Genomic DNA, 15,770 nt, shown 5'->3' with positions numbered 1-15,770 from the left:
GGTTAGTTCTGTAGTGATTTTTATTTTTATAAATATATCATGAAAATACAACTTATTTATCTAGAATTTAAAAGAAAAAATCTAATGATAAATTATAATAATCTCTTTAAGTATTATGAAATTATAGAAACAATTCAAAAGATTAATTACCATATAAAAAACAAATTTATACTAAACAATTTAAAAGATGAAAAATAGGGTATTAATTAAGATTTACATTAATGAAAGTACGAAAGAAAAAGGCCAAGCACTGTAAGGCCAGACAAGTTAAGTCCACACATCTGACTTAGTTTTTTAATATATAAAAAAATAGATGATGAGTTGTCCACTCTAGTTTTTTTAATGGACAACACGTTGTATGTCAGAGCATTTTTTAGTTTTTGATGAAGAAAAAATAAAGATCTAAGTTTTCATATTCTAAAATCTCATTTTTCAACTTGCTTTCACCTAATCACCTCATAAACATCCTAAAAATCTCAATAAAAAAATTTTCAATACTAAAAAAACCATTTAATTGGTCTAAATACATAGAATCAAACAAAATTAAAATAAAATTTATAAAATTCGATCTACTTTTTTTTTTGCATGTTTAAAAAACAAAACCACCACCATTGAACTTCTTTATTTAATACAAACTCTTTGATACCAAGTTCGGCTTTATATGATTCAATGAACATTTTATCTCTCTTCCTAACCATCCAAGAATTAAAGCATGATAAAAAGTAAAGGTTTGGATCAAAACTTAAAATAAAAAGGACCAAAGATGAATACTTTAAAACTTCAAGGAGCAATTTGACTTTTTCACACATTTTGGATTGTGAAAATTAAAAGGACATGTTTTTTATATATATTAATTTTGATCTTTATTTTTTAAATATTTCTAGTTATAACCTAAATTTCTATTTTGTAATATTGATAATTTAACATCATAATGTTTATTAACATGTTGGATATATGAGAGTATGCAAATAGAAATACATCCCAACACATAAAACCATGCCAATAAAGTTTAAAATGATAAAATTAAAAAAAAATAAAGTTTAATACTAACATATCAAATACACGATAACATGCAAATAAAAACAAATCCCAATACATAAAATCATGCCAACATAATTTAAAAGGATAAAATTAAAAAAATAATCAAAATGCAAACAATGAAAAAATTCAAAGACCGAAAAGAAAGAAACTGATAATGAACAGACATGTAAACAGTAAAATTTGAGTATGAAAATAGCTTTTATAAAGGTGTTAAGGATATGTGATTGAGTGACTCAAACATAAAAAAACATTTATAATGGATAAAAAATTTAAAATGACATATAAAATCGAGGACAAGATCCTTTGAACTTAAAGAAACTGAAGCAATAATTTTTTAGAAAAATAAATATTTTTTTTAGTTAATTTGATATTTGTCAATTTTTATCTTTCTATTCTATACTATTTTGCTTTAATAGTTTTTTATTTGAAAAAAAATAGTTTTTCTAGTTTATCTTTATATTCATATTACTAATATTTTCTAGTTAATTTGTTCTATATAAAAAAGTTATAATAGATTTTTTACAAGTAAAAACTATAACAAATAAAAATAAAAATAAAAATGAAATATTTTAAAAGTCTCTTCATAATTCATAATTATAATGTTTTTAATTTTAAAAATTATAACAAACCTGCTTTTGTGTGTGCATCCCATGGGTTAATTCACTATAATCTTAATGAGAAAACTACATAGACAAACTGGTAATTTGCCTCCTAGTGGTTTGTGTTAAAAAAAGTAAAACCCCCTTATAATTTTATAAAACCAATGCCACACTGGGCCCCATACAAAATATATAACAAATTAGATAAAACTGCATGCCTTCTTAAAATAATCAACCTAAAAGAAAGACTCCAAAATCCTTCCATCAAGCTACAAAATCAACAACCGGCCTGCATTTCCAATGGGGTCAAGCACCTGGTTAGTCCTCTCAATCTTCCTATGCCAACAATCTTTGGCTTTCCAAACTGGTCAGGAACTGGGTCTTCAGTTTCTGACTCATGAGCTGCTAGCAGCAGCAAGAGAAGCAGACTTCTTTGAATGGGTGAGAGGAATCAGAAGGAGAATTCACGAGTATCCAGAGCTAGGGTTTGAAGAGTACAGAACAAGTGAGATCATCAGGTCTGAGCTTGAATTGCTTGGAATCGACTACAAATGGCCTGTTGCCAAGACTGGAGTGGTAGCTACCATTGGTTCTGGTCACAAGCCAGTTTTTGGTCTCAGAGCTGACATGGATGCCCTTCCTATACAGGTCCTCGCTCCCTCTTTTCTCTCATAGGTCTATGATTCCCTCATCCTCAACACACACATAACGCACATAAGTATGTGGAACTAGTCCCTTCACAATTGATTACTGTTGGTCTATGCAGCAACTTGTACAAAGGATATCTTTTTTTATCACTATTTTGAGTTGTTAAAAAATTTTCATACCTTGAGATTGACATCATCTACCAATAGGCAATAGCTATCGCCTTTAAGACACCCAAAAGACACAAAAATATGGGGCAAATCTGGAATATGCTGGAAGTTAACAACTGCAGCAACTTATACCCAAGTAAATTGGGTTTTTCTTTTCGCCCACTGTTTTGAGCTGTTAATAAATTCGCATACCTTGAAATTGACATCTTCGGTTCGAAGGAAGAGGTAGATTGGGAGCACAAGAGCAAGATTGATGGGAAGATGCATGCCTGCGGTCATGATTCTCATGTAGCAATGCTGCTTGGAGCAGCCAAGTTACTTCAAGCCAAGAGAGACACACTGAAGGTAGATTGAAACTAATCATAAGAGACAACAATGAAAATTCAAAGTTCAAATTTTTTTATCCTTCTATTGATTCTAAATTATTTTCATTTATGAAGGGAACTGTAAAGCTTGTTTTCCAGCCTGGAGAAGAAGGTTACTGTGGTGCTTACCATATGTTACAAGATGGCTGTCTTGATGATATTGATGCCATCTTAAGCATACATGTTATCCCATCAGTACCAACTGGCGCCATTGCTTCAAGACCCGGTCCATTGCTTGCTGGTACGGGGCTTTTTGAAGCTAAAATCCATGGAAGAGGCGCACACGCTTCATCCCCACATTTGGCTAGGGACCCGATTCTTGTGGCTTCATCCACTATCGTTGCACTCCAACAGATTGTGTCTCGAGAGACAGATCCTCTTGAAGCTGCGGTATTTCTTTCCCACTTCCCTTGAAATCATTCTTGAATGGGTCAAAGTAGTTCCTCAAGGCAGATGCAATTGCCAGTGAATTGCATTCACATCTAATCTGGCTATATAGACAATCTGCCTGATAATATGGACGGTTTAATTCACCGAGTCAAATCAATACTGGCTCTTATCAATCCACTGTTAGGTTTGAAGATTGAATGGAGCCAGATGTAAATTGCGCTAATTCACTGGTGGCAATAGCCCTTGAAGCAATATCATCTTATCTGTTGTTGGTGTCGTTTAATTTTTGTAATTAATTTAATTTGGACATTTGTGATAAAACTGATTGTTACTAAGAGCAAAAATACAAAACAAACGCGTTTCTCTTTCCTTTGTTTTTTTTTATTCTTATTTTTTCATAGATTTAAAGCGCTTAGTTGTATCCTCGTGATTTCATTCCCAAATAGTTCACTAACAATATCTACTAGTCTGGTGATACATGCATTGAATTGCACTGGAACTCCGCCTTCCACAGCAACTGGATATTAACGAAATTCTTTCATTCATTTGAAATCATATAGGTGGTGACAGTTGGGTACATAGAGGGAGGCAAAGCTGGAAACGTAATTCCAGAATTTGTGAAATTTAGTGGAACCTTCAGGAGTTTGAGCAACGAAGGTGTCTCCTACCTGCAAAAAAGAATTAAAGAGGTAAAAGCATGCACTCATTCTGTGGTCCATTCAAAGACAGAAATGCACCAGTGAAATAACTGAACTTGTTCATCTTATAGATTATAGAGACCCTCGCAGCAGCGCATCAATGCAATGCTACAGTGAACTTTATGGAGGACAGACATCTGCCACAGCCCGTGATGATTAATGATGAAGCACTGTATAAGCATGCAAAGAATGTTGGAGAGGCCTTACTCGGAGAACCCAATGTTCAGCTATTCCCAGTAACCATGGGTGGGGAGGATTTCAGCTTCTTCTCCCAAAGGATGCCTGCTGCAATCTTTGTAATTGGGACAATGAACGAGACTCTAAAATCATATAAGCCACTGCACTCACCTTACTTTTTTATTGATGAGGAGGCTCTTCCAATCGGCACAGCTCTGAATGCTGCTGTTGCAATCTCATACTTGGATACACATGTTATGAAGACATGTGAGGAACCTCCTTCAGCTTTCCCTATCTGAAAAGCAAGAATAGCATGCAAGCTTTCAGAAAATAAAATCAGCCGAAGTACAGTTGACAAGATGCAAAAATGAAGATGCTGATGCAGTGTTTTAGTAATTGCATAATGAATATACTGTAGCAATTCTATACAATTGATGATATGCAATGCAACTACACTTCAAGAATCTTTAATGGTGAAGAATATTATTTTCATTACCCATTTTTTATTGTATTTTCAGTCCAATTTAATTTTTTTATATTTAGTTTATTTTATTATGACGATAATGTAGATAACATAAAAAGAAGAAGAAAAGAAAAAAAAAAGCGTTTAGGGGTGAAATACGAAGAAAGATAGAACAAGGGACTAAGATGATTAATTAGGGACTAAAAGATGATGTGAATGATAATGCATAAGAGAAAAATAAAAATAAATTGAAGGAGCAAGCAAAATTTAAAAAATATTTAAAAAGATTCTACATATTAAAAAGAGAAAATTTAATTAATTAGGACTCTATAGTTAAGAAAGAAATAATAGAATTATCTAATATTATTTTTTCAGATTATTTTTTTCTTATTTTACAGGGATTCTAGACAATATAAATAGGACACTTTCAGACAAAGAGACAGAGGAGAAGGACAAGATACAAAGAGATTAAAATGAAGTAACCATATAGGTGGTGGCCTAATGGTAATAGCTTGGAATCAAGAGGTTTGCTTCCTCTGTGGTCTCAGGTTCGAACCATGTGGTTGCTCATATGATGGTCACTGGAGGCTTACATGGTTGTTAATTTCAGGGCCCGTGGGATTAGTCGAGGTGCGCGCAAGCTGGCCCGGACACCCACGTTAAACTAAAAAAAAAATCTCTTGCAAAATAAATTAGCAAAAATCCTAGCACAGAAAGAAATTTACCTGGCAGCAGCCACTTCTAGGCTTCGGGTCTTATCATAGTGGGAGGTGGTCAGCACCTCCGGCACCGACAGAAAGAAAAGAGATTCTTGAATTTTAAGGGGTGTAATTTAATTGATCAAATTCTAGATTTATTTTTTAGAAATTATCGGTTAAAATTTTATAAATATCAAAATAATTAAAAACTTATATAATCATTAATTTTAAAATTTATTAAATTAATCAAAATACACATAAAATATCCCAAACGTTTATGTAAAAAAAAAAGTTCTGTGCGGCACGAGGTGTTCCAATTGCCCCACATGGAATGACGCTCCGAAAGGAAACTTGTAGGTATACACGTGCAGACCATTCGTTGGGGCTGTTTCGTTTTTTTCAGAAATGATCTTCTCGTTACAGCTGACTCTGACGACTAGTAATAATGGTCAATCTTGATCCCGTATACAATTTATTTGTTGTTCGAATAATTTTCTTGCTTTGTTTTGTTAATTCTCAAATCGCAAATATATTTTTGATGTTGACGTTGTTTTGAATAAATCCATGATGTATTCATGATTTTATTTTCACTTTTGTTTATGCATTATTATATTAATTGGTTGAGATATTATTATTAATATGGGTATTCAGGCCAACTTGCGTATATTTCGATTAATTTTATGAGTCTTGAAGTTAATGACCATTTAAGCTTCCAATAGCATGAGGTTTGTTAGACTCGAACTAATAATCTTTTAGAAAATAAATTCAGGATCTGACCGGTTAAAATACACTACTCAGAATTTAATTAGTTGAGATATTTGTTGTTATTTATTATGGTTATGTTGGTAAAATAATTAATTTATAGTAGTTTAATATAAATTAGGTAATTAAATAAAATAATTCAAAACTCGAGTCCCGTTAATTATTATTAGAACTCGGTATGCTATAAATTTTTAACTCTAATAAACACACGTACTTAGATGAGGTGAAATATTAACATGTATAGATATTTTTATTATAAAATTAAACAACAAGCTAGTTTGACTTTGACGATATATTTTAGGTGATTTTCATTTTGTTTTAAGCATAACCCGATCTGAGATTACGTGCTAACTCTTCTTCAGAGGCGTAAGCAGGAGCAATGGGTGAGATGAATTAATGGCTTTCCGAGCTAGCTAGTATCCATTATAAATAAATAAAGCAAAAGGAAATCGATGAAACAACCACTATCAACCAGATAACAACTAAACAATATAAATAAGAATATTGTTCTTATTATATATGTTAATTCACTCAAATCTTAATGATTAAACTAAGTAGACAAGATGGTAATTTGCCTTCAAATCAGTTTATAAAACCCTCCTGACCGATTACAGAAGGAAGACTCCAAAGCTTTCCACCAAACATTTTGCTTGTATTTTCAATGAGGTTAATCACCTGGTTCTTGCTCTCAGTGCTCTTCCTTTACCAACAATCTTTGGCTTTCCAAGCTGGTCAGGAACTGGGCCTTCAGTTTCTGACTCGTGAGCTGTTAGCAGCAGCAAGAGAACCAGACTTCTTTGAATGGGTGAGAGGAATCAGAAGGAGAATTCACGAGTATCCAGAGCTAGGATTTGAAGAGTACAGAACAAGTGAGATCATCAGGTCTGAGCTTGACTTGCTTGGAATCGACTACAAATGGCCCGTTGCCAAGACTGGGGTGGTAGCTACCGTCGGTTCCGGCCAAGAGCCAGTATTTGCTCTCAGAGCTGACATGGATGCCCTGCCTCTACAGGTCCTCACTCTTGCCCTCTTTTATCTCAAAGATCTATGGTCCCATCACCCTTTACACATACACAAGGACACGAATAAAATTGTGGAACAAGTCCCTCTCTATGATGGGCCACCATTGACCAGTGGTGGTTTTTACTTTGAGCTAATAATTACAGCAACTTATAATAGGTATATCTGTTTTTTCTTCCTTCTTCTTTTTTAACTATCTTGAGCTGTTAATAAATTTGCATACCTGGAAATTGACATCATCGATCGAAGGAAGAAGTAGAGTGGGAGCACAAGAGCAAGATTGATGGCAAGATGCATGCCTGCGGTCATGATTCTCATGTAGCAATGCTGCTTGGAGCAGCCAAGTTACTTCAAGCCAAAAGAGAAACACTGAAGGTAGATACAAACTAATTTTAAGAGAGAAAATAAAGACTGGAACTTGAAAATTCGAGCATCTTAATTTCTCTTGGTACTAAACTATGTTTCCTTAATGTAGGGAACCGTGAAGCTTGTTTTCCAGCCAGGAGAAGAAGGCTATGCCGGTGCGTACCATATGTTACAAGATGGTTGTCTTGATGACGTTGAAGCCATCTTAAGCATACATGTTATCCCATCAGTACCAACTGGTGCCATTGCTTCAAGACCCGGCCCATTGCTTGCTGGTGTGGGGCTTTTTGAAGCTAAAATCCAAGGAATAGGTGCCCACGCTTCATCTCCACATTTGGCTAGGGACCCAATTCTTATGGCATCATCTGCAGTCGTTGCTCTCCAACAGATTGTATCTCGTGAGACAGATCCTCTTGAAGCTGCGGTAATTCTCTTTTACTTCACCTGAAATCATTCTTGAATTGAGATTGTAACACTATCCAATTAACTCATAAAAACAGTCCATGACATCATCTATGATATAGTGTCTATGGTCGCTAGATTCGTGTCTGAAAGCCTCAACTGTCAGTGAATTGCATCTACGTCTAATCTGGTTGTATAGTTTGACTCATCGAGTTCAAACACAAGGTGGACCTCCGCCTGCAAAATAGACAATTTGATTGTCATGACATGATCAGTGATAGGTTCTTCCAACCTGCTATTAGGTTACCGATCTAAAAAAGGTTCACATGCTGTGCCAGTTGACAGGTGACAGTAGCCCTTGAAGAAACAACCTGTCTGGCAATACAAGTTTTGAATAACGATGAACTCAGCCTTCCAAATTCCAACAGCAATGAAATATTAACAAAATTCATTCATTCATTTTGAATCATATAGGTGGTGACAGTTGGGTACATAGAGGGGGGGAAAGCTGGAAACGTTATTCCGGAAACGGCGAAATTTGGAGGAACTTTTAGGAGTTTGAGCAACGAAGGTGTGTCCTACCTACAAAAAAGAATTCAAGAGGTAAAACATGCACTCATTCTGTGATACTTTGGTTGTTTCCAATCAGTGAAAGAACGAGATGCAGAAGCAAAATAACTGTCCATTTTATAGATCATAGAGGCCCATGCAGCAGTGCATCGATGCAATGCTACAGTGAACTTTATGGAGGACAGACATCTGCCACATCCTGTGATGATTAATGATGAACAACTGTATAAGCATGCAAAGAGGGTTGGAGAGGCCTTACTCGGAGAACCAAATGTGCAGCTATTCCCAGTAACAATGGGAGCAGAGGATTTCAGCTTCTTCTCCCAAAGGATGCCTGCTGCAATATTTGTTATTGGGACAATGAATGAGACGCTGAAATCACATCAGCCGCTTCACTCACCTTACTTCTTTATTGATGAGGAGGCTCTTCCGATAGGCACAGCTCTTAATGCTGCCGTTGCAATCTCCTACTTGGATACGCAAATTGTGAAGAATTGTGAGGAACCTCCCTCAGCTTTTGCTTTTTGAAAAGCAAGAATAACATGCAAGTTAACAAAATCTGCAGATATGCAGTTGACATGGTGCAAAATAAATGTGCTGTTGCAGTTTTTAACTAATTGCAAAATGAATATGCTGTAGCACGTCTTTGCTAGAGATGATATGCGACTACATTTCTAAGAATCTAATGATTGGGATATTTAGTAAGCTTTCAAGATCTTAATAAATCAAGTTGAGCATCCAAATCCCCCAGGTTAGTAGCAATATCTGAGATGCTTCCTGCCCTATGGGAAAAGGAAGGAAACGGAAACAATGAAGCTTTGTCAAGAAATTAGCGATGCTACAAAAATTGAGATTGTTCAAGTGGCATACCTGACTTTACTTTCCCAACCTTATGCTCGCTTCTTATGTGTGCAACATAGGATAAAAAAACACCCAAGGCAAGCTTGTTGGGAAGGTGATTAAAATCTTACGTGCATGGTATTGTTAGCGAACTGCAGATGGTAGCAGTTAATAATTTATCAAATGTAAGGCATCATCTTCATTCAATCAATGGACAGCGAACATGGTTGCTTCACTGATATCTTTTACAAGCACCATCTTTCCGTTGCTTTGACAGCAATTGAGCTGCTGACGTTTTCAGGTCGATGCAGGTTGAAACGGTGATGGAAAATCAAATCAGTTCCTTTCATAGACCTACACATGAACTTAACTCTAATACTGTTTTGAGAAAATCAAGCTCACTCCTCCCAGCTACTGAATACTGTGTATCCATGGTGCTTAGTGGTTAGTGCTGAGACAGCAGTGAAGTAACCTGTAAAGCTGTTTACACGCACCTAAAGAACGAAAGTGAAAAAAATCGTTCACACTGAAAATCCCAAACGCAGATGAAAGCTTCACCGCTTCTAGATGTTGAAACTTGTATCACATATTCATATTCTTATATGTTTTAATAATAATAATTAAAACAAGTTTTATCTAAAAAATATATTTACAAGTAAAATAGAAATAAATCCAAAAACAAAGCAAGTGAACTTAGAATTACTATAAGTCTTTATATCTTATTTTGATAATACAATTAAAAACTAGCACACTTCATTCTGCATGCAAATAATAAATTAATTGGTTTACAAAATTTACCTGGTTCAAACTGTTAAAATTTAAAATTTTAAATGAAATGATAAATTGTTTTTTTTTGTGATAACAAATGAACTGGTTGACTGTTTATTCATTAAGGATGAACACTTAGAAGTTCTATAAGAATCGGTCAACTAATTGTCTTGACCAATCTAAATTGGTCAACAATTTTATCTATAAGAGGAACAGTAATGGTTATAAAACTTGTCTAATTGTAGAATTAAGGAAAGAACATATATCATATACAAGCTTTTCTAAGTACAAAAATATTACATAAATATTAGTCCTTGATTATACTCATATTTGTACAATCAAACCTTCATAATCTTGCATAAGAATATACTTTTTTATTCTCGTTACACTTAAAAACTTTCTAAATCTTATAAGTGTTATCTTGTGAAATGTAGAAAAACTAGAACTTTTAATTGTATTATCCATTCTATTAATAGAATATCTTGATCCAAATAAAAATCATCAACTGTAAATTTTTGAGAGTTTAAATGTAAAATTCTTAGTTATTAGTGAGAGACATCACCAAAATAAAATCTTGAAAACAAATTTTTTTTCAAGTGAAGAAAAAATATTTAGTATGGATTCACCAAGTGGTAATTGTCTTGACCAATCTAAATTGGTCAACAATTTTATCTATAAGAGGAACAGTAATGGTTATAAAACTTGTCTAATTGCAGAATTAAGGGAAGAACATATATCATATACAAGCTTTTCTAAGTACAAAAACATTACATAAATATTAGTCCTTGATTATACTCACATTTGTACAATCAAACCTTCATAATCTTGTATAAGAATATATTTTTTCATTCTCGTTACACTTAAAAACTTTTTAAGTGTTATCTTGTGAAATATAGAAAAACTAGGAATTTTAATTATATTATCCATTCTATTAATAGAATATCCTGATCCAAATAAAAATCATCAACTATAAATTTTTGAGAGTTTAAATGAGAAATTCTTAGTTATTAGTGAGAGGCATCACCAAAATAAAATCTTGAAAAGAAATTTTTTTTCAAGTGAAGAAAAAATATTTAGTGTGGATTTACCAAGTGGCATTGTATCTTTGAACTTGAATTAGTGAAGAATACAATGCTCAAGTACACTTTAATACTTTGATATTTAAAGTGTGGATGTAGACTTGCTATAAACTATATTAAAAATCGAGTTTATAATTTTTATTTTTTAACTCCTTACTTTACTGATTTAATTATATTATTAATTAATTATATTAAATTAAATTAATTAATTATTATTAGTAAAACACCTAATTTACTTCCTAAATATATTTAAAACAACAATAACAACAATATAAACCATGGCAGCAAAACATGTGCACAGATGATTAATCTACCTCCCCGCTTCCCAGTGAATATATGAAGCTTGAGATAACTTGTTTCTTGACTTTACTTTTTTTGTTCAATGTCGTCTCTAATAACAGTCATGATTGAACAGATCACCATTCTCAAGTCAAAAACATATTATGAAAGCCTTGAACATGCTTCATTCAAAGTTGTGAAGGAATGAGCACCTTGACATAATATTCAAGATCAAATAAACTTCTCCAACAGAAAACATGAGTACAACAGCACATAGAAGTGGTGCTTAGGTTAAAACTACTGTAACATTTTCATGAGGAAACTCAGGCAGCAAATAATTTGCTCCTTCACCAGTTAGAACAGTCAATTGAATGGGTAAGTCTTAAATATGTACAGGACTCAAGCTTCTTAAATTCTTAGACATGATATCAAAGAGCAAATTTGCCAAGAATATCAACTGAAAAGGGATTTCATCAAATATCTGAATGCCCATGAAATACTCATCATCTCTACACGCTAGCTTAATGTTTGAATGTTTGCAATCAAAATGCAATTTTCCAAGTTCAATTGCCTAACGCTGCAACCAGGGACAGGGGACAGAAGGTCTAAAGCTCTAAAATTAATGGAGCAATGGATTGGAATCCACATATAGGTTCCTCAAACCAAACCCCTTCCAGAAAGTCAATCTAAAATACTTCTTTTATACACCAACTAATTCTACACGGAAATATGGGATCGTTGAGGATGATGCCATTAATTTCAGTCCTCTGTAAATATATAACTGCAACCAGGTATTTTTCTAATCCCTCTCCCTTTCATTTCATCCCTAACAATAGAAACATCTAACCATTGATTTGCTGAGGCATAGATGTTAGATAAGAGCACATAACTACCAGCCTTTTCAGGTTCAAGTTCTAACAGCCGATTAGCAACCTCCTCTCTCAACTCAACATCACCATGCAATTTACAAGCCCCAAGCAGTGCACCCCAAGCACAAGCATGAGGCTTCAAAGGCATTGACTTCAGAAGATCGTAAGCTGCCCTTAGCTGTCCTGCTCGGCTAAGTAGATCAACCATACAGGCATAATGATCAGGAGAGGGAACTACAGAGTACTTGTTTTTCATGGTATCAAAAAACTGCCAGCCATCCTCAATAAGCCCTCCACGGCTACAAGCTGTCAAAATTACAGTAAATGCCACTGTATCTGGAATTAACCCCTCATCTAACATCCTGTTAAACAACTCAACAGCCTCAACTCCTCGTCCGTGAATAGATAATCCTTGTATCAAAGAACAACATGGAATTAGGTCACGACTAGGCATATCTTCAAACAATTTTACCGCTTTTTCCATGTTCCCACACTTCGCATGCATGTCAATAAGGGCAGCAAGAACATGAGCCTGACGAGTATCAATTGATGTCTGGCTCAAATAACTATCAACCCATTTAGCCAAGTCTGAATTACCCAGTTGGGAACAAGCAGACATCAAACTCACCATTATAAATTCATCGGGCTTAACATTCATAGACACCATTTCAAAAAATATCTTGACGGCCTCATTAGGCTGTTCATTCCGAGAATACCCAGAAATCAATGCGGACCATGCAACAACATCTTTTTCTGGAGCTTCATCAAACAATGCCCTTGCAGACGCCATATCCCCTACTTTCGCATATCCATCAATCATAACTGTAAATGAAACAACATTTCTTTCGACCATTTCATCAAACACCTTCCTCGCTCCACTCAAATCCCCTGCTTTCCCCATGCCACTGATCATTGCATTCCACGACGGTAAATTCCTCTCCGGCATTCTCTCAAACACCCTCTTAGCGTTTTCCAAATCCCCAACACTTGCATATCCAGCAACCATTGCTGTCCAAGAAACCACATTTCTTTCAGGAATTTCATCAAACACCTTACGTGCACTCAATATCTCCTTGCATTTACCATAAAAACTAATCAAACTAGACCCAACATAAACATCATCACTAACTCCACACCGTATTGCCGACCCATGAACAATTTCACCTTCTTTCAGTCTCAATTCATTAGAACAAACCTTAATTAGCAGCGGATAAGTGTATTTATCAGGCAATGCATACTCGCTTTGTTTCATTCGATAAAAGAGCGAAAACGTGTCAATGAATTGGCAATTTTTAGAGAAGATTTTGTGGAGGATGTTATAGAGGAAAGTGGAGGGGTTAAGGAGGCGATTAAAGATAGAAGTGGAGTAGGAAACTGAAGTAGAGATGGAGAGAAAGTGGGAGATTATAAAGTGGTCTTGTTCAAGACCTTTGTGGATTATGTGGGCGTGGAATTGATGAAGGTGAGGGATTGTTTTGCAGGATTTAATGAGAAGTGAGATTGAAGGGTTAGAGGAGGAAAGATTTAAAGGCATGGATGGGCCTGTAAGAGAGAGGGGGGTTTCTTTGCATGGTTTGGTGTCTGAGAAACATAGGAGACAGATTGGCCGGTGAGAGATAGATGAACTTAATTACTGTATTAAAATAATATTTTATTTGTTTTTAAAAATTATTTTTAATATTAATACATTAAACTGATTTAAAAATATTAAAAAAAAATAATTTAAAATAAAAAAAATAATTTTAAAATGTAAAAATAAATAGGGTTTAATGGGCTAGATAATTGGATGGGTTTCGGCCCATTTATAAGATATTTAACTTCTGTTCAGTATATGAAAGAAATATATTCTTATGAATTTATCTGGTAGATATATAAAAATTGTGCCTTTTAAGTTATTTTAAAATAATAATAATAAATTTGATTAATTTGCAAACCAGCGTGAAGTAAGAACAGGGTCGAGGAGAGTCGATTATTAGCTTGTTGATAGCTTTATCCATTGATGGCCCAACTCGCCTCATGGGCTTAGCCCATCAAACTCGAATAAATCCCCTTTGCAATGCAATCAGGAATCATCTCCGATTCTCCACCAAGAAAGAGGAGGCCAAACCAAGCCGATTCGGTGAAATTAACAAACAAATACGATAAATCAAACCCAGATAGAAAATGATCTGGGCATACCCACCAACTCGGAAGCAACTAGCTGCCACTGTTGGGTTGTTTCTCACCGGTGCTTCACTTTCAGTCTATGGAGCCTACATGTCCCTCGCCAACATTGCCCCTCAACAAGCCCGAACCAAGGCTCGTAGCGATTATATTAAAGACCGCCTTCGGAAGATGCTAGACGATTAGACCGCTTCCATAGCCTCCTTAACGGCGGCGCGTGATGGTTTGGAGGACTGCAGCAGATGGCCTATGGTTTTCGTCATTCAGTTTTGTAACTTTCAGTTGTACTTCGGTTGGGCTTTCTAGTTGTATTGGGCTGGGCTCCTTGTTTTAAAATTGTTGTGGTATTTTATGCGCCCCATTTATTTACAATTATTAGCATTATTAGTTTTTTTAATGATATGAGGTTTCTCGGATTAACTCTTTTTTTTTTTTAACAGTCAGCCCAGAATGCGAATGAGATATATTTAATTTTTCATATGTTCAGAAGCAAAAATAAAAAAATATATATATAAAAAACTAATGTTAATATAAATGCATCCTTCCTATTCCTCTTAGGTGCAACGAAACAATTATATAGACACTAAGTGGTATAATTCATTTCTCAATAATATCACATTTGAAAGATATTTAAAGAATAACATTTTATATATATATATATATATATATATATATGTTAAAAGGTCTTGGTTTCTAGATTCACACTGTTTTTTCTTTTCCTTAATTTTTTTTCTATTTTGGTTATTGAAATTTGTTTTTAATTTAATCTTATCACATTGCATGCATTGATAATTGACCTTGATAATTTGTTTCATGTTGCTTTTTATTTTTAGTTTTCCTTGTCTTCAAAAAAAATCATAGCATTGAGTTGATTCTTGATTTTGTATAAAAGAATTCGGTTTGTTTGTTTGTGAATAATTTCAAATGAGGGGATCAAAATTAAAAATAAGGTGAAATGGAAATCCTCTATTTTAAAAAAATCTTTTTCGGTCTTTTATTTTGTTAGTTCTACCATCAACTTTTCTTTTTAATTTTATCATTCAATATTGTGTTAATTAATAATTTAATTTGATGATTTGTCTCATATTGTTTCATTCGAATTAACTTAGTCTAATAGTAGGCCGACATGCTTAGGCCTATTTTTAAAGGCCTTGATGCACTGGGATATTCAGGCCTCCATGAGCAGTTTTTAAAAAAAAATAAAAAAAAAATAGATGATTGAAAATATAATATTTTAAAAATGTAATTTCTTTTAAATTCTTAGATTATATATATATATATATATATATATATATATATATATATATATATAATGAAAATCCATTTAATACTTATTTGTTCTCAAATGATTTCTTATTTTTGTGTAACTCATCATAATTATTTTTTTATTTTGTTCAGTTGCTTTA

The 15,770-nt window shown here is 34.0% G+C and overlaps 4 protein-coding genes across 4 annotated transcripts; 3 read left to right on the top strand and 1 right to left on the bottom strand.

Moving 5' to 3' along the window:
- Positions 1–1,862: 1,862 nt before the first annotated feature.
- Positions 1,863–4,584, top strand: LOC133688829 (IAA-amino acid hydrolase ILR1-like). The gene is made up of 5 exons (XM_062108446.1): positions 1,863–2,288; positions 2,675–2,800; positions 2,896–3,210; positions 3,771–3,899; positions 3,980–4,584. The coding sequence occupies exons 1-5, from the start codon at positions 1,941–1,943 to the stop codon at positions 4,382–4,384; spliced, it is 1,323 nt and encodes a 440-aa protein (XP_061964430.1). The 5' UTR covers positions 1,863–1,940; the 3' UTR covers positions 4,385–4,584.
- Positions 4,585–6,554: 1,970 nt separating this feature from the next.
- On the top strand, positions 6,555–9,073 carry LOC133688985 (IAA-amino acid hydrolase ILR1-like). The gene is made up of 5 exons (XM_062108671.1): positions 6,555–7,020; positions 7,278–7,403; positions 7,504–7,818; positions 8,271–8,399; positions 8,490–9,073. Exons 1-5 carry the CDS (start codon positions 6,670–6,672, stop codon positions 8,892–8,894), a joined length of 1,326 nt encoding a protein of 441 aa, XP_061964655.1. The 5' UTR covers positions 6,555–6,669; the 3' UTR covers positions 8,895–9,073.
- Positions 9,074–11,556: 2,483 nt separating this feature from the next.
- On the bottom strand, positions 11,557–13,829 carry LOC133688989 (putative pentatricopeptide repeat-containing protein At5g37570). Its single transcript, XM_062108678.1, has one exon. It carries the CDS (start codon positions 13,733–13,735, stop codon positions 12,092–12,094), a length of 1,644 nt encoding a protein of 547 aa, XP_061964662.1. The 5' UTR covers positions 13,736–13,829; the 3' UTR covers positions 11,557–12,091.
- A 433-nt stretch (positions 13,830–14,262) lies between these two features.
- Positions 14,263–14,759, top strand: LOC133690164 (uncharacterized). Its single transcript, XM_062110380.1, has one exon. The coding sequence runs from the start codon at positions 14,365–14,367 to the stop codon at positions 14,548–14,550; it is 186 nt and encodes a 61-aa protein (XP_061966364.1). The 5' UTR covers positions 14,263–14,364; the 3' UTR covers positions 14,551–14,759.
- Positions 14,760–15,770: the final 1,011 nt, after the last annotated feature.

Source organism: Populus nigra, chromosome 3 (assembly GCF_951802175.1).
Source record: "Populus nigra chromosome 3, ddPopNigr1.1, whole genome shotgun sequence".
Taxonomy (NCBI): domain Eukaryota; kingdom Viridiplantae; phylum Streptophyta; class Magnoliopsida; order Malpighiales; family Salicaceae; genus Populus; species Populus nigra.
This window is presented reverse-complemented; position numbering and strand designations above follow the sequence as displayed.